This window comes from Myzus persicae, unplaced genomic scaffold, assembly GCF_001856785.1.
Source record: "Myzus persicae strain clone G006 unplaced genomic scaffold, MPER_G0061.0, whole genome shotgun sequence".
Taxonomy (NCBI): domain Eukaryota; kingdom Metazoa; phylum Arthropoda; class Insecta; order Hemiptera; family Aphididae; genus Myzus; species Myzus persicae.
In genome coordinates this window covers 342102-367981 of record NW_019101524.1, presented here as the reverse complement: position 1 = coordinate 367981, position 25880 = coordinate 342102, and the positions used below count along the sequence as shown (strand labels likewise).

General features: G+C 28.1%; 1 protein-coding gene across 4 annotated transcripts in view; it reads right to left on the bottom strand.

The window, feature by feature from the left end:
• The window catches only part of LOC111029428 (trafficking kinesin-binding protein milt), a 29355-nt gene extending 4121 nt beyond the window's left edge, over window positions 1–25234 (bottom strand). The window contains exons 1-6 of one of the 4 annotated variants that reach the window (XM_022308422.1): window positions 25115–25234; window positions 23645–23749; window positions 23022–23129; window positions 1067–1143; window positions 642–846; window positions 191–504 (exon numbers count right to left, since the gene is read on the bottom strand). In XM_022308422.1, the coding sequence (XP_022164114.1) occupies window positions 191–504; window positions 642–846; window positions 1067–1117 (570 nt within the window). In that variant the 5' untranslated portion in view covers window positions 1118–1143; window positions 23022–23129; window positions 23645–23749; window positions 25115–25234. Of the gene's footprint in view, window positions 1–190; window positions 505–641; window positions 847–1066; window positions 1144–12160; window positions 12470–14399; window positions 14517–17695; window positions 18055–18954; window positions 19190–23021; window positions 23130–23644; window positions 23750–24186; window positions 24305–25114 lie in introns of those variants that run through there. The other 3 variants (XM_022308419.1, XM_022308420.1, XM_022308421.1) reach the window with 3 other exon arrangements.
• Window positions 25235–25880: the final 646 nt, after the last annotated feature.

The following is a 25880-nucleotide window of genomic DNA, read 5'->3' as shown; positions in this document are numbered from 1 at the left end:
AAATATTAATGATTATCATTTTATTAAAAATTATAAAATTAGTTTTTTTAATAATGTAAAATATATTTTGATTATTTAAAAAGTTCAGTTCATGTTTGATATAAAATTTGAACAGTTTAGTTTGGGTTTGAGCTTGAAAATCAGAGTTTATGACATCACTAGACTAAGAATAACTAAAAGGGTTACATACAATTTTTAATGACGTCTCGATGCTGGCCAACTTTGAGCGTAGGAACTCGCAGTTGTTATGCAGTGTTACGTTCTCTTCCCTGTGCTTGTCTGCTTGTTCCATGATAACGGACAGGTCAGACCTCGTGACACTGAGTTGAGATGCAAAGTCCGACATTAGTTGTGCTTCCTTTGCTTCTACCTCGTCGGTTTCCATTGCAAGTCTGTTCGCCTCACCACGCAAGCTACGGTTCTCGTCTTCCAGATTTTTGAGTCGTGTTTGCAAATAACCGACACTGACGCCGTAATACTTTTCGTTTTCAACTGCATCATCATCTAACAAACAATGAAAAAAATAACACCATTAAAAATATTATTAAGTTCAAACCCTTAGGGTAGACAAAAGGTATTTTTTTTTTAATTGAAGGTCTTAAAATATAACGGCTGTATTTTCAATTTAAAACTATACTCACTCCCTTCGTAGCCAGTTTCGTCGGCATCATTGCTGAGTATTTTGATGAGGTCGTTTTTTTTCTGCAGCTCGTACGAAGCCTGTGTGTAACGCTCATTGACAGTTTTTAACTCTGTCTCAAGCAAACCCACCCTGGCTTCAAGCGTCTGGTTGCCGGTCAAAAGTTCTTTGCCAATACGTGCTGTTAGCTCCAAATCTTTTTCTTTCTGTTTAATAAAAATAAAAAACTAAATTACAAAACGTTTAAGACACGATTCATAAATTGAAAAAACAAAAACAATTAATTTTCATTATTATTATTATAATAATATTTTATAAAATTAATGATATTACAGATGTGCTTAAATTCTTTTTGAACAAAAGCACAATAAAAAAAAAATAACAACAATAATTGTTTAATAATGTTATATATAAAAGTATACTCACTTCAGCTAATAGTTGGGTTACTGCTTCGATATCATTATAGGTTTTTGTCATTTGGCTTACGCGGTTGCTGCATAGAACTGAAACACATATCACAATAGTGTATTATATATATTATTATACGTGTTATATTTTTACAACGGACACAGGACAATTAATCAAAATATTTGTATCAACTAAAAAGACAGTTCCAAGTAGTCGGTGAGTTGATAAGCGATCACACTGCCATATATTTCCCTACGTGACGCAACTGATATTATAAAAGGGGTGGTATTCGAGAGAGTAATAGGGTGGTGGTAGATACGTTTATTGATCCGCACGCGCCGTCGTTTCCGCGTGCGTCTGTACGCCCGGAGTCTGTTTGTTTATTTTTTGTAACTGCATTTTCGATCTGTACAAGGCGATGCTTGTAATTTTTATTTAAGCGATGGTCCATATTTTTTAATTTAAGTTTTTGAAGCAAAGCATTTTCCTGAACAATTTAATGCAAACAAACGAATTGAGAAGTATTCCACGTGTCTGCACTATATACAGTGTATATTCCTCCTCTAAATCTAACTCTATCAACACGATATATTATTAAACTACATTTTTCAAGGAAGAGCTAATTCAAATTATAACGAGTGTTATAAACAATTTGGACATTTGGGTGCCAGGGTAATCTACCTGCTAGTATTAAAAAGTCACCCTATACAATCTGCATAATCACTGCAGAACATTTGTCGGTACACTATAACTTTTTCTATTTGTCGAATTGCAAAAGCGTTTAAAATAATTCTCTGCATTTTGTACATCACAGCTATGTTATCGAAAAGGTTACAATTTAAACACGTATAATTCATCATTATATACTACTTTTTACCTACATACGTTTAAATTACAATTACAATTTCATCAAACGGGAGTCATTGTTAAGGTAATTCATATAATACCTACGTTTTTCAATGCAATAATAGAGCTGTAGATATGGGTACTACATACGAAATGTCATAACTATAAAATTAAATAATTGTATGTCAAAACAATAGAAATAATTACAAGGGTTCAAGATAATGAAAATAATAAATAATAACAATTCGTAATTTTCAAGTTTAAAATATATTATGAATTAACGTGCATATAAATGCGTGTCGCGTTTATCCCAAGGTTAAACTATAAATTTTAATACATAAAAAAAAATATGATAAAATAATAAGTACTTATACAAATATAAAAATACTATTAAATAAAGTATTATCAGTAAATTATTATAAATTAAAAAATGCAGTAGTGCAGTACACTGTACATACGTAAGAAAAAGAAATCGGATTTAGGTTAAATTCGATTTCGTATCAGAGAGGGTCATATACATTTTTGAGTAGGTACAAGTATCAAATGAATTGTTATATATAAGTTTTTAATGAAATAACAACAGAAATCATTTTAGGTCATCAATTAAAAAAGTACCTACCTACATAAAAGTATTATGTGCTTAATTGTAATTTTAAAAATCTATAAGTGAATACATCTATTAAATGAACTAATAACGTTAACAATTAGGTGCACAAGTATTAATGATAGTGATTAAAATATGAATTTAATAATATTATTGTCATTATAATAAATATTAAGTTAGACTATTCGGCGAGTACAAATTCAAACAGACCGAGAATCCAAGGCTGTAAATATATAGGTACACGATATATACGAATGAACATTATGCATGTGCGTATTTCCTGATTTAAAACAATAGTTTTGGATATAATTGTACATGGATACAATATATAATAAATAATGTATAATGTATATTACTGTATATAGCATATAGAAAGCATGAGAAGTTCTTTATGAATACTTCGAGCGAAAGAAATGTTATAAATCCATTTAAGGTATTATACTATAATAAAATATAGAAGTAGTATTGTAGGACAATAAATAATAATCAAAGAACGTTAAATAAACAATCGAAATACAGTATGAATTATTGTAGTTGTATGGATATATTATAATAGAAACAACAATAAACGTATATACCACGTTATGCATACGTCTTGAAATTAACCTCAGGTAATTACCACATGGTTCAGTACGTTGTTAATAATATATACTGGTTACTGGTACACGTGACTGAAGATTATTTAAAATTTCAAACTCACGAACAATCACTAAGAGATTTTTATAATGATTTGCTGAGAACAGATTGCGTAAAACGTAACCTTAATTAACGTGACACCATCGACTTGGATAATATAGACAATAAATTTATAGTATGAGTATCACGGGTAGTAGCAGTTAGGGCGATTGTCGAATAAAGTTATAAAAATCAAAAACGTCTCAACTTTTCGGTTATTTCAGTTATTTGGTAATAATTTGTGGTCCAAATGAATAGAACGTTTTGTTATATTCTGTGGTACGTTAACAAAAGTTACACAATGCTTTAATACGTGAAACACAAAAATGATGAAAGAAACACACGAAGAATAGACATATACAGTGTGGGTCACGTGGTTTAGTAAATACTTAATATGAGAAAACTTAGAACACCCTCGAATATAGGTATAAGTACCTACTTGGCTACTAAGGTGAATGTGTAAAAAAAAATAAGATCATTTAAGATAAACGTAATATATTAATATAATTACAAATTACAATGCGAAACAAAATAATATACTTAGCTAAATATTAGTTAATATGAAAGTTATTAAATGCGGAAAGGAAAATGAAGCCTTTATTCAATCTACACGAGTTAATTATATATTAGCACGAATTCTGTTGGTAATTAACTTTATCCTAAATTGGCTAGTCGGTAGTGGGTCGGTACCTAAATAGTGGTTACATCCTAAACTATTTCAGTTTACTTATACAATACAGGATGATACATATAGGACGTTTTTAATGTTTAATTATTATTTATTTTGAAAATATAGTTTTGTAATGACCTTAATATAAATAGACAAAAAATGTTTCAAAAACCCTTAATTTTTGAAATAATGCCTGTATTTTGTTAAAAGAATCAGCCTATACAGATCCCACTACTTAATTATGATTTTTTCATAAATTTTTTTAATAAAACGTATATTTTGTTATTATACATTATGTCGGTTATTGTTTTGAACTAGAATAATTGAATTATGTAATCAATATTTATAATAACAGTCATTAAAAATACATATATATAATATATATATTAGTTTTTCTTACACTAGTAATTTATTAATAGGTAGTTACATTTATTTATTTGTGCATAAAATACGAAATCGCGTTATAAATTAATTGGAGGCGAAAGTAAATGTAATGTATACGTGGGTAATTGATGACATTTAACCAATACAGTTATTTAAATTGTAGCACGTAATTAAGTAATTTTTTAAAAACTCGCAAGTTAATTATTACTAAAGACTTAATAATTTCTATACAAAAAGGTACTATAAACTAGAAAGACAATTATTTAAAAACTCAACAGACTATCCTATCATTTTGATAATCAATTAAATAATAGGTATGTATACATATAAGTGTATGACCATCTTTCTGACATAAAAAAAACATTTTCCTCCAGTTTTTAAAGTAATACTATTTAACTAATGTAATATAAGACAGTTAGATTGTAATAATATTATTAATAAAGCAAGGAGAAAAGATACAACTTTTGTAGGTAAATTCCAATTTTAAAACTTCACCAAAGATTGAATAGAAATTGTATAAGATATAAAAGAATTTAAATATAGTAATTGACAATTGTCTTGAACTGTACGATTTGACAGTCGAATTACCCAAGAGTTTAATATGAAAATCAATAATTCTATATTGATTGTTAAAAAATACGAGAAACTAGACGCCTCATCAGTCATCAGTCATCACACTTTTATGTTTGAAACTGTACACGCACGTCACACAAGTGTCAACTTACAATAATGAACATAATGAAAGAGAAAAATAGCCAATTTTATACTATAATATAGAAGTTATTATTCAGAAGAGCGTTGACATAGTGGTCTTTGTTATTGAGCGTAGTATATAATATACGTTACCTAATAAATATCTCGTTATCTATTTTTAATGTGTTATATACGAAAAAAGAATGATATGAGTGTATGAAGTTTTAATGATTAAATTAATAAGGTGTCGGGTAAATTATAAAAATAACACATATTGTACAGAGAAAAGAACTTGGAAGTGATAGTAGGATCATAGGATATACGATACACAAAATATATTTTCAATCAACAAGACAAACTCTTCGATAAATGAGTAATTTGAAACAAACTCAAAATTTTAGAAATGTATTAGTTAATCTAAAAATCTATATCGCAACAATTGATGGTCTCCGTATGGTATTTCTTGGGTAAGGTAAAATAATGCATCCCCTTAAAAATACTAGGTATTAGTTACCTACGCCTACATTCAAAATCGAAAAATAATAAATACATAATATTGTGATAGTTTATTAATGATTCATATTTTTACTTCATTATAAATATTAAAAAAATCTTTTCTGACTAATAGTAGGTATTAAAGCACACGTTAGTACGTTACGCATCTTTTAAATAAATATATTACGGTGAATAAAAATATTCATGTACATTGTACAACAAATAAATTTTTGTTCGTCGTATTATTTTGTATAGATGTCCTATAGTTATGAGTTAAAACCTAAAAAATAACTATTATACTGTTGAAAAATGGTTGAATTGTTAAGCGTTTACAAAGGAAGGTGTAAAAAAACCCATCATAACTAAATGATGTATTACTTTTTATTACCTTAGTAATGAAAAACAGTTATACAGTAGTAAATCGATATTTGTCAGATATATCCCACTATAAAAGTATACAACATAATATTACTTAACTTTGGCTATATTACCAAACACATAATATGAGTGACACATACGTAGTTCATCAATTTTGTAAATCCAAACTATTTTATACGATATTAAATATTTATTAAATTAAAAAGACAATGTACAAATATTATTTATTAATTGTTGAAAATTAAGTTTTTCTTATGTATTTGTATTTGTTTCATGTTTAGTATTAAAACAACGGAATGCGATTTTTAATTACTAACTAGAAAGTAGGAATAATAACTACACCAGGTATACTACACCCATACTCTATTTGACAAAAATCTATTAAAAGTTCTGATATAAGTACATTGAATCTAACATATTACTATATTAGTATAGTGCTATACATCATTAATGATGAACATTCTGCGGTTTTTAACTATATCAACATAAACCCATAACAGTATTGAAAACAGGTTCAATAAAAACAATGCACACAGACAATCTGTAAAGATGTATGCAATATTTGAATGTATATGTAGTATAGTAGTAAACATGCGGCTAACAACGGTACACCTGACATCGGTTTCCGCGGTAATCATTATAATATTATAGAAATACTTATACGAAAATGTTGCGTTGGATTTTAGATTAAATAGGTAGGTGTACGGTTACATAATAGATATAAGTAGCGAAATCGTTCAGGTACGACCATTTAAGTCACAACAATAAGTGGTTTTGGCCGGTGGACTTTTAAAAATTGTTTTTCTTTTTGAAACAAAAGAACCTCTTACGAACTTCCTGTAGTGGAAATGTGTATCAACCGGTATAATTCACTAACAAATCTTATATCATCAGGTGTACCGGGCGTACATATAAGACTGCGCTGCACCGGTATTGCTCCGGGCACAAAAAGTAAAAGCTCCAGAGATGTTGAAAGAATTAAATCGTGCGTAAACGCGCGAAAGTGGTATTTGAATGCCAAAACGCAAACGATTGTTCATATGAAAAAAAATTATAATCTACATTTCAATCATCCGTAAATGATATTATTAACATTAATCTTGCAAATTTGATGATGATAATAATAACAATAATAATAATAATAATAATAATAATAATAATAACAAGTAATAAGTAATAACCCTCTACAGAGAATGGCTTCGTGAAAAAAATTGTATCACAATTCACAATGAAAACGTGACACGACCGGGTCGGGTGAAAGGCTTTTTTCTCGCAGGTTGTTACCGTTGAGAATATTTGATCGGAAATGCATTCTCACTATGCTGGCAGAATGGAATATTATTTTCATACATAAATAATCAAACGAAAATATTGATTTCTGGTCATTGCAAAACAGAAATGATGAAATCATCAACAAATGGTCATAATATATTATAATGAAGTGCGGCAAAGATAAAACTCCCACGCACACAGTTCAGTTCAACGGTATTGGCCACTATTTTTAAATATGCAAAAAAAAATACGTGGCTCTTTACCAAACCATTTATATGATTTGTACTTTTTTTAAGCAAATTTCAATAAACTAGAATATTAGACCAAACTCGAACACTATATATTAGAAAAACGTGGGAAAACCATGTTATTTTTTTTCTTATTAATACCAAAATAAATTTAGGTTTGATTACACGTAACACTATACAATAGTTAAGGAATAAACTTAAACTTGAATGGTTTTGCGATGTTTTTTTTCGTAGAATTACACTAATAGCATAACTAAACGTTAAGTATATTTTACATTATAGATTTTTCTTAATATGGACCAAACAAAATTACGTATAAAATGAAGAAATAGCGAGTTTTTTTAAACATAGTTCTAATGTCAGAAAAATGTTCTATGAAACTGGATTACATGTTCAATGGTGTGTATAATTCAACGAACGAAATATGGAAATAATACGAATAAAATGTATAAGATTAAAGCTAAAGGGCGCTGTATTACGATTGAAGATCCAAAGATAAAATGAGAACAAAAACGAGAATTGGTTTATTTTTAGTGGGTGATATACACAAAAGACTTTAGATTATGAAAAATGATATAAACAGTAAATATTGCACTATACAAAAAAAACTAATTAACGTACTACATATTATATATTATTTTGAAACATTTCAGATTTCAGTTATATAATTACTCTACCACTGGGTTTACTATATTAAATTCATTAACAATCCCCAAACCATAATTCATAATCGAGAAACCCACTCTTTTATAAATTGAATTGGGATTATTTCGACATATTTTTCTTTCACAAAGTATTAAGTATACATAGATATACATAAATCATAACTAAAAATAATTTTTATTTATTGATACTATTGATGATGGATTACAACATATAACTATAATATTATTGAATGATGAGATTAGAAACATTATTAATGATGTAATAAACAATAAGAATTCACTGAGGACTAGAAGAGTTTTTACTGATCACACGTTTAAAATAACAATACATAATGATAGTTGACATGCTTGCAAAGAATCAACTGATCAATAAAATAACAAAACAAAAAAAAATGTACGGTATAGTTATCGAAACAATTGAAAAATACTTGGTACTATAACAAGATACAACTATACAAGTATTAGATAATTCAATTTTTGGCACGTTTTAATCTTATTTTTGACAAAATACAAGAAGATTTAGAATCTAAGCCTATGACTTATCTAGGATAAACTATTTGTGCAGTACTGTTAAGTACATATATCATATATGTTTAAATATTTGCTTGCATATAGATTCAGTTATTTAAGATTTAACTTAAGTATTCAACTAAAAAATTGTATTTGCTTATAATATTTTTATACCATTGAAATATGTACGTTTTAAAAATTAATTAATCTAGGAAAAAAACCATATAATATAAAAACAACATAAAAAACATCCATTAGGATTTTTTATTCACTAGTTATTTTATATTATCACTGAATATAAAATTGTACTAATGTGATTTTCATATTGATTTTAACCTAACTAATAATTCAATTAATTATAAAAATTATTTTTTAATTTATGTATTTTTATTAATTATTTGTAAATAACCATGATGTGCAATATATTAAGACTTTTGATAAGACAAAGATAGGTAAGCTGGTTAAAAAAAGATCTTGTTAAATAGTAAAATTAAATCACATAAACAGATTTGTTTTCAAATACTATTCAATGTATAAGATGTTTTAAATTAGTTATTAATTTATGTATATACAATAATTAAATTAAATATACTTGGTTTTAATTATCGAAAAAAAGAAAAGTTATACTTATGTAATTAAAAAAACTAGAAACATAATAAATAACAGTTTTTCAAAGTTGACAATGATAATATCAAAACATAATTTATGTATTGTTGAAAACAACAACAATTGTATCTACTCCAATAGTTCAATATACCGGTGCTGTATGGTGGGAGGGGGGGTTGGTTGGAACAAGTTCGTATGTGTAGCTAAAAACCCGGGTGGTCACCCATCTGAGTGCTAGCAACGACGGCCGATACGTACGCTCAGAGCGTTGCAGCAGATTGAGGGTACAACCGCGCCTAACCAAGCCAAACATATTATCTTATAAGATGTTATTTTAGAGATACAAAATATTAAGCTGAAAATAAATAATTTTAAGCCTATTCAATCGTTATTAACAAAAAGGTATAATTATTTAAATAACAATTCAACACAATAAAATAACATATCCAATAAAAGTTGTATATCTTGAACACACTTGAATATTATAATTAGCTAATTAAACTTAAGGTTATAAAAATAAAACTATAATTATTAAAACATCCTGAAAATAAGGTAATATATATTTTTATATTAATAATTTATAAAATAATCACATTTTCAACTTGGAAGCTATTCTTGGTATCATACACTTATTATGTATTGGATGTATTGACCACCTTTTGGATTAATACAAATGCTTCTATATTCATCAATTTTGTGAGTGGTTTCTGGTACCAAAAATTTGAATTTAGTTCGTTTTTTGTGGATCAAAAAACATTCCAAAATAATCAGGAAAGACAAAAAGTTATGGAAAAACAGGAAAATTTACTTAAGAATAGTCTTTGACGGAATTTATTTTGTTTCATTTGTTGTAAACTAAAAATGATGTAGATATATAAGTACTTGAAATGTAAACAAATATTTATACTTGCATCTCCTAGCAATTAAGTTCTATTTTTTCCAAAGTCACAAAGTTTGAAAATTAAATACAAGGTTCCTCATAAATAGTTCTTACAGAAATTAAAAAATATGGAAAATACTGTTTTGTTATAAGTAAAATTTAGTTCAATTTGTTCGAAATGTCCAATTTATTTGTAATTAAAAATTGTTTAATCAAAGGTTTGAAAATGTTTTACAAAATTGCTCGTAACTTGCATTTACCGAAATAAAAAAATATTTGGCATGAAGCCAGATTAATTTTATACGAGTGTTTAAAATTTAAATGTGAATGAAGTTGGTTAATATTCAAAACGAAAATATAAACGATTTCTGTTAAAATTCAAAAATTACTTGAAAACCGTGTTTGAAACATTCTATTTTTTAGACCAAAGTTATCATTTTCTATGCAAAATATAACTTTCGGAGTTTTCATACTATTACACTAATCTTAAACTATATAATTTATCACGAACTTGTTCTCTTTCTTCAACAGTACATCGGTATTGATGACTCTATAAGCCCTAAGGGACTTTTCGATACTGTGGTTTTTTGTCTTTGTCTAACACAGGCGAGACATAGGATTTTAGGCGTAGTCTTTACCAACCGTACCGATTGATATAATGAAGTGATAAGAATTCTGAAAACAGATTTTAATTTTTCGTCAAGTCTAATTAAGATCCACTTTCCCACATTTTTGATTTTTAGATTTTAACCTCTCTAAAAATTAAAATATGACAATTTTTTAATTACTCTTCATTTTATATTTTAGGAATTCATGGGGTTGATATAAAAAATGTGGGGAAGTCGATCTCAAGTTGTCTTAACGACAAATTCAAATCTGTTTTTAGAACTGTTGTTGCTTCATTAGATCAATTGGCACGTTTGGAAAAGAACACGGCATCGAATCCCCTTAAGCTAATTGCAACAACGTGTAATATAATACTACAATTATTAATACATAATACATGCGATGTCTTGGCAAAACTTAGTTTAACTTACAGTAGTACTAATAAAAAAATGAGTTGATTATATAGTAATATAAACAAACTATAAAATATTCTTAGAAATAGAGGTTGCACACTGTCATCGTTTAGTCATTTTTGTAAGTAATCAATAATTATTTACCATTGAATTAAAATTAAACACACTTATTACAGTGACCCACTAGATAAACAGGTAAACTCGAACAGTCAAACCTACTGTTATATAGGTACAGTAAAGCTACTTCGCGGTTTTTACAACTCATGTCTCATAATTATGAAGAAATACAGTAGTGAGTTTTGTTTAATGATATTTAAATGAAGCACATATGCTTAAAATCTACTCAATAAGTGACAATAACCAAAATATTATGCAGAAAATCGAAGATTTTTCGTTTTTTTTTTTACTACAAACAACTGGAAGGATAAAATCTATAAAAACGTAATTATAAAAGCCCACAACAGAAACTCTCGCAGAAGAGGTTCAATGTAACATTATTACTGTTATATTAGTTATTATAAATGTTATAGATACCTATACAGTTTGGTCGTAATGCAGACTTGCACCGCAAACGCAGTTTTAAAATTACACAGTTGACTAAACAGTAAATGCGCGTACTTTACTACAAAATATATGTATGAATAACTTGTCTATAATCCGTTATTATTATTAACATCAATCGCAATTAGTCTTTATTATTAATTTAACTAATTGATTCCAGTATTTTGACCTCGCATAACAAAAAGTAACAATAACGAATAAATTAATACGATATTAAGGTGAATATGTAACCTAGGGTATAAATAACCTTAATTTTATGTTTATATACTAATGTACAGACGCATTTCGATTTGAGGTTGATGAACGAGCTCATACAACAGATTCAGAAATTATACTACCTGCAGTACACGGTGGTTTACATACACAATAATATGTAACAATTAATAATTAATACGTCCTCGACTTCCAATACCTATGCCGCCGAAGTAATTTTAAAATACACGCGAACAATATTATCGAGTAATCATTATCATCACGCCACGATGATGCTGGTACATCCTTATTATTTAATAATATAAAGGTAACAATGGACACGTGGTTGTATAGTCAAAGCGACCTAATATTATTTAATAAATTATTGTTCTAAGTACATGGGCATATATGTACCTTCGACGAGCAACTGTTCGTCGTCGTCCCGGACAGAGTGCCGCGGCGGTTGAAGCGTATCGCGCCGGCCGAAGTGCAACCATCGGGCCAGCGGCCGACTTTCGTCATCGCTACTGCAGCAAAACTCGTCGTCGTACTCCAAACACTCAACTGAGTCACGTTCAATTTGGCCCTCCACGATAGACCGGTATTGCAGATGACCGACGGGACCTGGACCGAAATGCAGTGACACTGGCGACTAAAGACAGAGTACGGAACACCATCACACGCGACAGGTGACGTCGTGTACAAGGACGCGGCCGACCTATACTGTTATTATTTCAGAGTAATGACTCGGTTGAAGGACCACAAACACAATAAAATGATTATATTTTTTGAAAAGCTCAAAATCAAAAAACGAAGAAGAAACTTGGCCGGCTGATGATATAAGATATAATATATATACATATATATATATAAATATATATATTAGAGTTTCAAAGGCAATTCAGTAGGGCTTATAAATGATATCAGATAGGATAAGCGGATGTTGTTAGTGGTGATCGATAGTGTAAGCATAAAAATTATTCAAAGAAACAAATAATGAAATTTATAACATCAATAAAAGTCATTATTGGAATATGTATAAATGAATAATGTATATATACTATACAGAGCAAATAGCAATCATAACTTTCTTAAGGTAGGTCAAAAGATGAATTCAACGGGACATCTACAACTATATACTTATAGTTTCGCGAACACGACACAACACTGAACACACCTCCATCTCTGGACTGCATAATAGTGAGTACAATACGTGAAATCACTACAGATTTGGGTAAAAACTAAAAAAAAACCTTGTCAAGTCACCGGGGTCACCGCTTTAATTAAACCCTGCTGCCGAAAGTGGAATTTTTAACAGTTCATGTAGTGTGAACGGTCTGTTGTTATTTCTTGTTTTCAAACCTATATTTAACCTATATATTTGTGTGGTTCAATTAACTAAAGATGATAATTTGAAAAAATTAGAAGTCAACAACTGATTAATTCGCCGACACTTGCAAACAAACACTCCGGACGTTTAATTGCATTTACGGATTACTGCACTAAAGATACCCTATACATGAGAATATAATACCGAACGAGACGATGGCTCTGGGTCGCAGCATTCGAATATTATTATTATAAAGCAAAATTATAGCAAGAAATGAAAAAAAAATAACTCGAGCGTTTAATTTAATAAGCGTAAAATTGACGTCTGAAACGTCTCTATTATCGTGTCCTTGTAACTATAATACGAAAAAAACAACGCCCTTGAAGGAAAAACAGGAAAACTTTTTTCGATCTCAATCCTTATCGATATATCACCACACAAGGTTTCGCACTATACACAAAAATATAGTAAAACGTTATTGTATTACATTATTGTTAAGACGGTGACGGCGATGCCACAGCTCATATAGGACACATCAGCTGTCACAGATTTACAAAGGTGAAAAAAAACACAACAAAATTGGAAAAGTGATTCTATTAACTAAAATATACCCATGGCATCGAAAAATAAAGATTTGATAAAAAAAAATATTGATTCAAGCCATATTGATTCCTTCAGATGCAAAACAATTATTTTTTCAACACACCGCAAGTTTTAAATGATATTCAGGACAAGGTTTTTAATGATCCGCATGATCGATAAATTTGTAATGGAATATATTAATGACAGTTCAAGTACTAGAATTTTTAGAAGAAACAAATTATGGAAGAACCTGTAGACATATTTTTTTCCTCGTAAAGATAATATTTTTTAATAAGCGTTTGGAATACCTTGAATAGTTACGGTAACATTATTAGGTGATATACTCAAAAGAATAAAAACTATTATTTAAATTTAGTAACGTATTATTTAAGATTATCAAAAAAAAAAAAACAAAAAGATTACTAGGTGAGTATATCATGAGAATGACTGTTCATTATAATATAGGTTTACCAAATGGATGAACATTATTTATATTTATTGAAATAAAATTACTACAACGTAGTACGCTTGACAACAAAACAGGGTGAGTTTTTTATTTTGAATATTTTATAATAATCGATAAGAAATAAACAACGATACAATGGAAATAATTTTAGACATTAGAGCTTTTCAAAATATATCAATTATTTATCATTACGACGTGTTATTATAATTTATATACGACAACGATTGATACTTGATGATCAACTTCGCATATTTTAAATAATATTAAAAACATACTAGAGACGTCTTCGAAGAGATTACGTTTGATGAGCACATACACAACTATTATACGTGAATCGATAACGCAAAGTAAGTAATAACACTATTAACACTTAGTATAATATATTATTGAATACAAACATAAGATTGTACTGAAAAATACATAAAATTTAGTTTAAATGAATTGCTTACATCAGACAACGGCAACCAAACATTTTAATTTAATAAGCGTATAAAAAAGTACCGATTTAAAAATAAATAAGATATAATAACTACTAAAACACGGAGTCAATATGAAAAAGGAACACAGCGAATGGGCGTGCAAGACTGAACATTGTATCACACCGCATTTACCGACTACCGAGTGTTGTGTGCGACACAACAGCGCAACTCTCCGGGAAAAGCGCTGTAGTTGCGGTGAGTCCGAACTATTTTCAATATCAAACAGTGATAAAATAATATACGACGTTATTATCAATAAATTATGATTATAGTCTATAGAAGCGTTACGTAAATACGTAATATACTAATATAGGTAATTCATGTCTCATAAATTAATTCTAGCATGAACATTATTATGGTATTCATTTAACACACAACAGTCGAATTGAGTCGATTGGACAATAAAAAAAAAATTTCAAATTAATATGACATAAAAATGTCAACATTTTTATAGGTACTATCGCAGCGCGAAGTGGCGGCGACGTATTGATATCTGGAACAGTTTATTTAATGCGATTGATACGTCGATACAAGCGACACAACGGAAACAATACTATTGAATAAATGGCCATCGGAAAAGCTTAATTCATAATAGTTTTTTTTATTTATTCGTTATAAACTACTTTTGCTGTATAGACATTAGTCAATAAAATCCCACCTGAAGTAAGATCAACATTTTGCTATCATTAGTCACAACTACATGGAGTATAGAATATCGCATATATTATGCTATATGTCTGACATCATGAATTACCTACATAGATTTGTCTAGAACTATAAAAAAATAATTAAGAATTTTATTAAGATTGCATTGTTTTAAATTGTTTGTTAATGTTAATTTCAGAATCGAGTATAATAAGTTAATTTGAAGTTATGCTATACAGTACAATACTAATTTAATACTTTTTTAATCATGAATACGTTTCTATGTAATAATATTGAGTGTTTCACCTAGATATATAATAAAACTAGGTAGGTACTTGATTAATGAATAGTTGTACAATTAATTAAACTTTGAGAACCGTAACCAATTAATTAAAAATTAACTTAAATTTGTAACAAGCCATAATTACATAATTAAATAAGAAAATTATTGATGTAAGAACATGTTTTATATGATATTTTAATTTTACTATCATGTTACATTTTACAATACTATACAGTCGTTAAAATTGATAGAAATCGTTAATAATATTAACGTAGTTAGTAAGATTTCAGTGAAATCAAATATCTTCAGATCATACTTACACATCAACAACATATATATATATATATTACATTACATAGTACACGTATAAAAATTTAAAATACCATACACTAATACATAATAATATGTATAATAGACGCGTACAGTCGATTTGTACTTGGGGTTGCATTTTAGACGACAGCAGGAATTTAACGAACTATATTGTCATAAGTATAAGTAACGATATATTAACGAAGTTATTCAACATAACAACACCTATAGAGTTTAACCGAACACTAATGTCTAATTATCTTTCAAACAAATTAACTTTGAGTAAAAATTAAATAGTTAGGTAGTAAGCATAATATTTTAAACAATATGTTTAGTTGTATTATACTATTATACAAGGTACTGGTATTGTGCTTAAGTACATTAATTTATAATAACGCATTCAGAATTAACTTCGTAAGTATTAGAAATACAGGGATACTTATTTAAGTTATATTTATTGTTTTAAACAATATAATTATGGCGTATTTTAGGATAAAAATTCAAATAAAAACTTTAAGCTATGTAATGTAAATTGAATTAAAAATCAGTATTAAAAAAAAATTATTTGTGTTTTAAATTTGTCTAATTATATGACCCACATTAAAAGAATAACTTAACTTACTACCTTAATGTTCTCACGAGTCATGTTAGCTAAGTAATAACTCTCCGATGTAGTAGATATAGTTGTTATTAAAATATTACATATTCACCTTTATAGCAGTATAAACTACTTTAGTAATGTTTAAGACGTGAACAGAGATAACATATAACGGGCATTCTCACATAGTCACAACAAATTTAAGTAGGCAATTCACTAGATTTGATTATAAAAGTATTAGACTGCAATCTAAAGAAACGAATGGAACATGAACTAATGGTTTCACATGCATATTTCATTCCTTCAAATTATTCGTGTACTAAATTGTGGTGCGCGTGTAGATCTGGGCCACTTTAATTGTTTCTAAAAAAATAACCTTTTTACAGTCGCAGAAACTTGAAGCTAAATTGACATAGAACACGAAACAAATTACTGATGAGGTAAAGCATCTACTAAATACTATTTACTTATACTTTTATGTATTATTTGTTTTAAATATTCGTATATGTATAATATCCTATATTATATAGTATAAACAATATACATATACTCGTAATACTATATTATATATATCATTAATATATTCATAAATATTATTTTCACCGGAATCGATTGTACAAAGGTGAAGGTTAAAACAACGTACTTTGCTATTTTACTATTGAAATAAATGGAACAATATGAAAGTTTAAGGCCCACATTTTATACTTCAGTAGTATATCTGCTTACAGCTTTTATTAGTCATATTTTTATCAGATAAACAATTGAAGAAAAATTGTATACATTGTAATGATAAAGTAAAGATAAGACTAGTAAGATAGTAATTTAAATTACAGTATTTTCAAAATGTAAAAATGTATTTTGTGTCACGTGGTTAGTATATAGAACTGTCGACAAATACCGAAATCAAGTTCATGTTTTTAAGTCCTTGAGCGAATGGATAGAAAGTACTTAAAATAAGTTTGACATTGAAAATATTTATTAAAATTCATGAATTATGATGTTGTCCAGTTATTATACAACTAAAACTTTTTCATTTATAACATTGGATACTAAACATATAGGTTTTGTTAACTTTTAAGCACACATTTTTTTTTATAAATACATGATTAAGATTATGTTATAAAATATCAACTAGATTATTATAAATTCAATTATTTTTTTTAACTAGGTTTTTGTATTTATTTCTAATTTACTACTTTAAGTCCGCATTAAACACTTAATAGTTGCACGGTAATTTATACCGTAGTTATTTATTACCTCTATTGAGCTCGGGCAATATCATTCGTACCCGTGGTGGTTTATCCGAAGAAAATCTAGGGTCTACAGGTGTCTTGGCCGGCACAGTCGGTGACAGTAAATGATACATGCACTTGGGCGATTCGCCTTGTGTTTCCAGCGTACTCGAGCTGACCACCAGTGGGTTTTTGCAAAAGTCTTCTCTGTCGACACACCGGAATTCGGCACTTGTCGGACCGACATTTTCAAAATTTGTCGGATGTCCGTCGTCTTTGCAGGTCGCTAGCTGTATGTGGTTGACATCTTCATGGTCATCACGGATACTCATTTCATTATAAGTTACTGATATTTATCACATTTTGTCACAATAATTAAAAGTCCTAAATTAAAATATACGTTTTGTAAAACTGCATGACACACGCAACCGAGTACATACAGAACAGAGAGAATCAATTCCAATTTCAAACGGAGAATATTATACCTATATGTGCTAAATGTTATATTATTAAGTGAATAATCCGTATCTATGAAAAATGTCTGATAACTGTTACAGGCCAAAAGCAAAGTCTAAACTACCGATAATTGTACATTGTCGAAAATTTATATTTAAAATCTTATACTGCTTCATGCCTACTGACAATTTCTCGAAAACATTCCTTGTAAACAATAAATATCACACAATTACACTTCATTCAAGAAAAAAGACTATTAGAACAGATTTAACTATTTAAAGCTTATATAGTTTTCTACTCACGTGTTACAAAATTACTACGCATGACTAACAGATTATTATACGCTCGTACTTCATTCAATATGTATTCGTCTTTTCATACATGTATAATTAACACATGGGTCAGGTCGTCATTGTCGTTTAACTATTAAAATCGAGACAAACACGCTACGAGAATACGCAACTCCAATACACGACTAAAAACGATCACACACATATTTTTGCTGTTTTAAAATGTTAGTGGGTCAAGTAACGACTAAATCAATCGAATGATTGTGGTTGTTTTTCGGTAAAACACCTACCACAGATTTAAAATTTAAAATCATAATTAATATCTAGCACCTATTTCATATTATTATATATTTCTGACATTCGGACAGTGTACGGACAACGGATTATAACTTAATAGGTTATGTTCATAATTCTAAGATGGTTCTGTGCTCGGGTACGTGTACATTTATCAACACCGTTTAAAAACTATAAAATCAGCAATAACTAATAATCAGTTATAACATAAAATTAAAAAATACATAATATAAAATAGGTATACCTATATTTAAAATTTGAAAAAAATAACTCTATTATCACAAAACTTTAATAACCGACATAATCAACGACACAAAAGAGTTTAATTATTATAACTTATTATAACTAATAAATAATTTTAAAAAAGCACTAATGAATTGAAAAATGTTAACACCGGAACTCGGAACGCACACGACACACCGATGATATCATCCAAGATACGATTACACGAAACGATATAACGCGGTCGACTAAGGTGCCGGAGAGAATTACTGTGGCAGTGTGGCATAGACCACCACGGAGAGTAGAGCCCAACCCATAACGTAGCAGTGATGCTGACGGCACGGTAATTATTGTACGATCCCCAATAATAAGTTTAATAATAACCTAACGGGCGTTGTGCTCAACAACCAACCAACCAGCCTTACGAATATATTTTTTTTACCGGTGAACGATGATGTACCTATGTCCTACACCTATAAAACATTTAGATAAATTGTCACGAGTTACAAATACAAAACATTAAACATTGCATTGCATATTATTTTTTTATTATGTTTTAGAAAATGTTAGCGCACTATTAGTTTTTTCTATCTGACCTGTGCACAATTTGATCACATTGACAAAATGCATTAACGCGGAATACATTTTATTACATTTTTTTAATAATTTATCATGGTAAAATCAACCATTACAAAATTGATAGAGGATAATTATTTGATTGATTTGTCTATGTATTGTCTCTAAACAATTTAAACATCATATCAATTTACAATTTTTTTTTATTTTGAGAGTCAAATACAAAGTAAGATAATTATAAAATATAAAACCGTTATGTCATACCCTCAAAATTATTATCCTCTATAATTTAATTTTTGTAATAGGTGATTTTACTCTAAGGTTAATCAAAAATCATAGAAACCGATTTTAGGTGAAGACATTTTATCTATGTTGCGCGTGAGCCTGAGAGAAAACAAATATAGCATTGAAATTCTCTTCTCTTAATATCATTCTACCAACAATTAAAATTCATGAAATATTGTTAATGTGCTTAATGTGAACAATCTGTAAATAGCATTGCATTATTCCAATCGCGTTTTGTTTTATTTGCCAACTGTGCAGTAATTTATAGTCATTATCCGTTTTTGACCAAAATACGTAATACTCGAATCTGGTATTATATTTTGAGTATTTTGACCGTTTTCAATAATCTTTAAGCTATATTATTACACTATGAGTTATCTAATCGAAATTACGCTACTTAATAATACTGTCTATTCAAAAATAAAAATTTAAATCATTGGTTTAAAGGTTTAATAACACTATAATCGTAAAAACCTATAATATTTTTTAGATAAAAAATAAAAGTTGATAATTTTATTTATACATAACAGGCCCTTATTAAAAAAAGAAAATGTGTACAACGACAAAATGTAAGCAAATGACTGTAACTTTTTTAAGTAAAATACCTAATACATAGGTACATTAAAGTATCACTATATACTTCAATATACTATCATTTAGGTAATATTCTTCACCCATGAGAAAAAAATTGAAATAGTTTTGTTTTAAATTGTAATATAATATATTTTTTCAAACCATACAATTCAAGTTTATAGATTTCTAGTGCTAATTGTTGGGCCATATATAGCCTACATTATGTAAGTACTAGGTAACTAACCTAACCTACCGGTGAAATCCACAACAAATATTTAATTAAATAAGATATTAGTATACCTATTGGCTATTGGGTTAAAAATACATAATATATTAAAAAAATATACTGACATTTAAACCGATAAGTTATTATACTATATCAAAATAAAATAGCATGCATTTTGACAACAGACGTACTGACTATAAATACATACATGCAACAATGTTTACAATGTTAGCATCAAATTTCATGAACCTGTTTGATAGGAAGTGAGAGAGAAGGCTAACTATAGAACCATTGTTTGGGATGAACACACAAGAGAAAGAAATTTGAAACACAAATTTGAACCTCGCATTTGTACAACTTCTTTTATGTAAAATACATATATGTAATAGAGCACTGTAGACTGTAGTACTGAAAACATGCTTGTCACCCAATAGTACAGTAAAACAACTCATTTTTTTATTACTATAAAATTTAAGTTGATATGTAACAACAATCATTCAATAGTTTAAATTCACTTGCTGTTCAAAAGGTGATGATTATTATTGTTCTTCCAAATATATAAATTATACCACATGTATGACACATTAAATCATCAATCTTTCAAAAACAAAATATTCGGGTGCCCTGTAAGTAAGGATATATCCATTAGCTGTAAAGGGGGTCTTGCTACCTGGATAAAAACCGGTTTTTTGCCATTTTACATAATACTAACAAAAAAAAAAAAAATTATGAAATTAATGAAAATAAAATATTGAAAGGTCAAAATTTTTAGAAAAATTAATTCTACGAAATGGATATCTTAAATTGTTTCAGTAATACAAAAATGAAAAAATATTTTTTTTAAACTTTTTTACCAAAAAATTAAATTAAATTAAAAAGAAAATAAATGGAGTCCGTGTCTCTGTGAGTGTAATCAAAAACAGATTTATTTCATACTTAATATCTCAGGAGATATCCCAATGGGTAAATCCTCGCAGGGCACCCTCAATATTAGTTATTTATGGCTATTCAGTCACTTGTAAATTATAACCAACGATATACCAAAAACATATCAAGTATTAAAAAAATGTCATGATATGATAGTTAGAATCAAAAAATATACTAAATTAATTAGGGGTTGCAGAAATGAGACTATTTTAAAATGTCTTCAAAAATATATAAGTGGATATATAGTATCAGATTTATCATTCATAAAATATGTTGTCATGACTAATCAATAATCATGTATAATCAAGAGGCGTAGCTAGAAATTTTATCCCGGAGTGGGGGGTTGGCAACTCAATGTATTTATACATTTTTACCCTAATTTAAAATATTGTTAGCTATGGACGTTGGAGGGGGGGGGCATTGCCACCATGTCACTCACTAACTATGCTCTTATGCATAAAACATGGCTTCATAATAATTTCTGTCAGACCTTCAATCTTCTTTGTTACTTAAGTAACAAAAATTAAGATTTTTAAACACAAAATAATATAATGGTTAATAAAGTATAAAAATATTTATGATAAACAATAATTTTACTTCTTGAAATTTTGAATGAAATAAAGTGAGTAGACTTATAACAACCATAAATATAAAAGTCTACCTTTTAATTTATTAATCAAAAATAATTTTTTTTCTAAAAAATAAATGAGAAAAAACTTGAAATTAGTTCTAATTAAAAAGTGAAACTAAAAAACGATAGGTTAGGCAAGAGAACCCCCTTCCCTTGTCATACTAAAAAGTTTTTGTTCAAAACTAGTTAAACTAGCTACTCAACAATTACCGAGCAACTTGGTTTTTTTTATTACAAACATGTATGGTACCAATAAAAAAAATAAAAAAAAATTGTAGATTAATAATAAATGAATTCATCACAGATAAACAGTAGCCCATTCATGAAACAAACCAACCCAAAGTTTAACTACTTAAAAATAAATAGTTGCAGACTAAAAATTTATATTTATACTTAAAAAAATATATGAACCATTAACCCTAAAGTATGTATACTAAGTCAACAAGTTATTTTTATTTTATTGATTTTTATATCAGTAAAATTATATTTTATAACAAACTTTTAAAACTGGCAGTTGTTAGTTACCTAATATAATTAAAATAATCAGTACTACATTCAACATTTGACATTCAGTATACCAAATGGTTTGAAGTAATTAATAAAAAAACTAATGTATTTATCTTAATACAATATAAAACGCTAATGAGTATTTTATCTATTAGTTTCATTGTATAAATCTAAAAGCATATTTAATAATTGTTATCACATCAGCAGGAGTAATGAAATAGTAGAATTAAAATAATTACGTTTACAATGTATATGTTGTTAGACTACAATTTAAATTTCTTAAAAGTTACAATCAGTAACAATTATATTTATCAATCTATCTTTTTAGTTTTATTTGAGCCATTTTCTAATTGTATATACTTACGAAAATAGTTTAATGTTTCACGAATGTATTCTTTTGAAAGACTTGCTGTATCAACTGTGTCTTCATTTGATGCTGGACTTGGAATATACCAATCTTTATTTTCATAACCTTAAATTTTACAAATCATTCATTAAAATAAATTGGTACATTAAATAGGAGTATATAAGGTATTATGAATTAATTAGATTACTTCTTAAACATTTAAAAAACTAAAAACATAGGTACATATTCATTAATATTTATATGAACACCTAAATAAATATTTTTTTAATTAAAATAATTATATGAAAATTTAGTTTAAATATTAAAAAACAATTTATAGTTAACCTTTTAATTGCCAAGCACTTTTAAATTAAACTACACTGCTTAGCCAGGTAATTTTTTTTGAAAAACTTTTTCTCATTATATCTTTTTTCAATTTATTTAATGAATTCCCTAAATTAATAATTATTAGCAAAAAAAAATAATAATTACCTAACTATCTTTTTAATTAGACACCCGGTGTTTCTCAACACTCATCAAATTTTTATATTAACTAGTATAATACACACATGTGCGTCAATGGTGATAAAAGGGTTAATTAAAATTTTTTTTAAAAAATAATCAAATTATTAAATTATTACCCGTAAATTGTGTTAAAGTGTCAGCTCTCAATTTGTACTGCGGTATAGTTTCTTCCAGCAAACTGATTAACTCAACTTCTGGAAGTTCATCATTACTGCATATTTCTAAAAACAAATTGGTCATTACAAAGTAAATATATAGTTACATTTATTTTCGACAATAGACTAAACAAAAGAATTTGAATATTATACATTTTGTAAATGTTTAGTAAACCTGATCCATTTTAGTAACTTTTTCAGCAGCAAAATAGCTTGCTAACTTAAACCGAATAATAAATTGGAAAGAGTATTCAAAGCAATAAGCAGTAACTAGTGATAATAAATCATTCAAAATTATGATCTTAGTAGACATTAATTTGGTGTTTTTCCAAACTCTGTGACGTATGTCTTCTACCTAGTACAAATTACACTTTCATAAATTATTGTTCAACATAAGATTATAAGATTAGGCATATGTTTCCTGAACAAAAGCTGTTAATATAAATCAAAACATCAAAACAATTTAGTCACTGAACACTTCATTTTTCACTAAACAGACCTACCTGATTGCCAAGTATTTAAAATGTCTTGTTGTCTTTGATCAAATCGGTTTCCTTTGTTTTTAAATTGTGGTCGACATACATGATCCTCAGGACAAGGAAACATGGCCTCAAATAATTAAAAACCTACCAAATCCTTTTAAATTAATATTTATTTAGAATATGAATACTAAAATAATCTCAAGCATAAATATTGTAAGCATATTTTGTCATCAAAATCTAACACAATTTGTGTGAATTTAAAAAAACATAAAATTTTAATTGATTTATGCACACCTTGATTACGACCACACATTCTGGTAAAACATAGAGGAAGCATGATGCCTTTTAAAATATTAGAAGTTATTTCTTGAATAAACTGAGTAGATATGAAAGAACACATACAATTAACTACCATTCCATATGGCTGTGTTAGAGGAAATACGGTTATGAAGTCAATGAAGTGGAAATTTTTGATCAGGATTAGTTCCAGTTACAAAATGCAGTTTTCTTTTGTGTACTAGTTTTTAGGAAATTGCTCAACATTAGTGTTATTATTTTTTAGTTTCTCAACGCTCGTGTAGGGAGCTTACACTGTCTTAAACATATATTACATACTTTGATTTTCAGACAGAAAAATTAAAATTAAAGTAGTCAATTAAATTTTATTGAACATATAAATGAAACTGTTTAGACACCATCAATCGCTGACAGACTGTGACGTTGTTGCTTAAAAATACCGTCACAAAATGCACTAGATACTTGGCACCTGTACACTTTGGGTATGAGCCAAACCAGACGGCAACAGAATCAAAATGGTTTGTGATAGGATATTTGAATATAACAGCATAATAATTTCTATCTTCATCTTACAACTCTTATAATATATAATTAAGATGTCTATACCAGTCTACACATTTAAAATAATTCTTATCAAATTAATATGTATTACCAGTTAAAGTATAAACGCTACAGGTTTTTTTCGAGGCTTGTCTACTCAAATGAGATGACTCACGAAGCAGCTTTTTTACCCCGGACGCCTCCAGCTTGATTAAAATATAATTCAGTTGGCCTCAATTTTGCTAATAACTGAAATAAAAATCAACGGTTAAAGACATTAGCATAATACAGTTAATAAAAATGACATACATATTAATAACAAGTTAAGGGTGCCGAAGTTGGTTTTCCAAATTTTCCACAATTCTATGAAATTTGAAAATTACCTACATTTTATATTTTAGCTGCTACCCTAACTATAAACTTGTCTACTAATCTATTGCACGATACCTAATTGGGAGGGGGGGTGGTTGATCCGGTGTATTATATTAACAAAAATGCTTTCACAAGAAAAACCCTCGCCCCTCATTGATATGTCTAATTTTGACTATTTTTTTTTCTCTAAAAATGAGAACTTTTTACAGATTGAATCAAAGCCTAAATTTTCATTTTACTTTAAATAGTTCTAGAAGAATAACAATTATTTTGCATTATTCAAATGCATATTTTAGTTTCTATAATTATAATTTTGAAAATTAGACTTTGATCTGACCTGAAAAAGTATATTGAAACCTTGTATAAGATTTTATTTATGAGTAAAAATAAAGTCATTATTAAGAGGATGCTACACCGACATTTTTTGTATCCGTCTTATAAGTGAGCAATATAACAAATTTAATGCTTAGCAGATATCACATATGGGCTTATTACTATATTTTAGT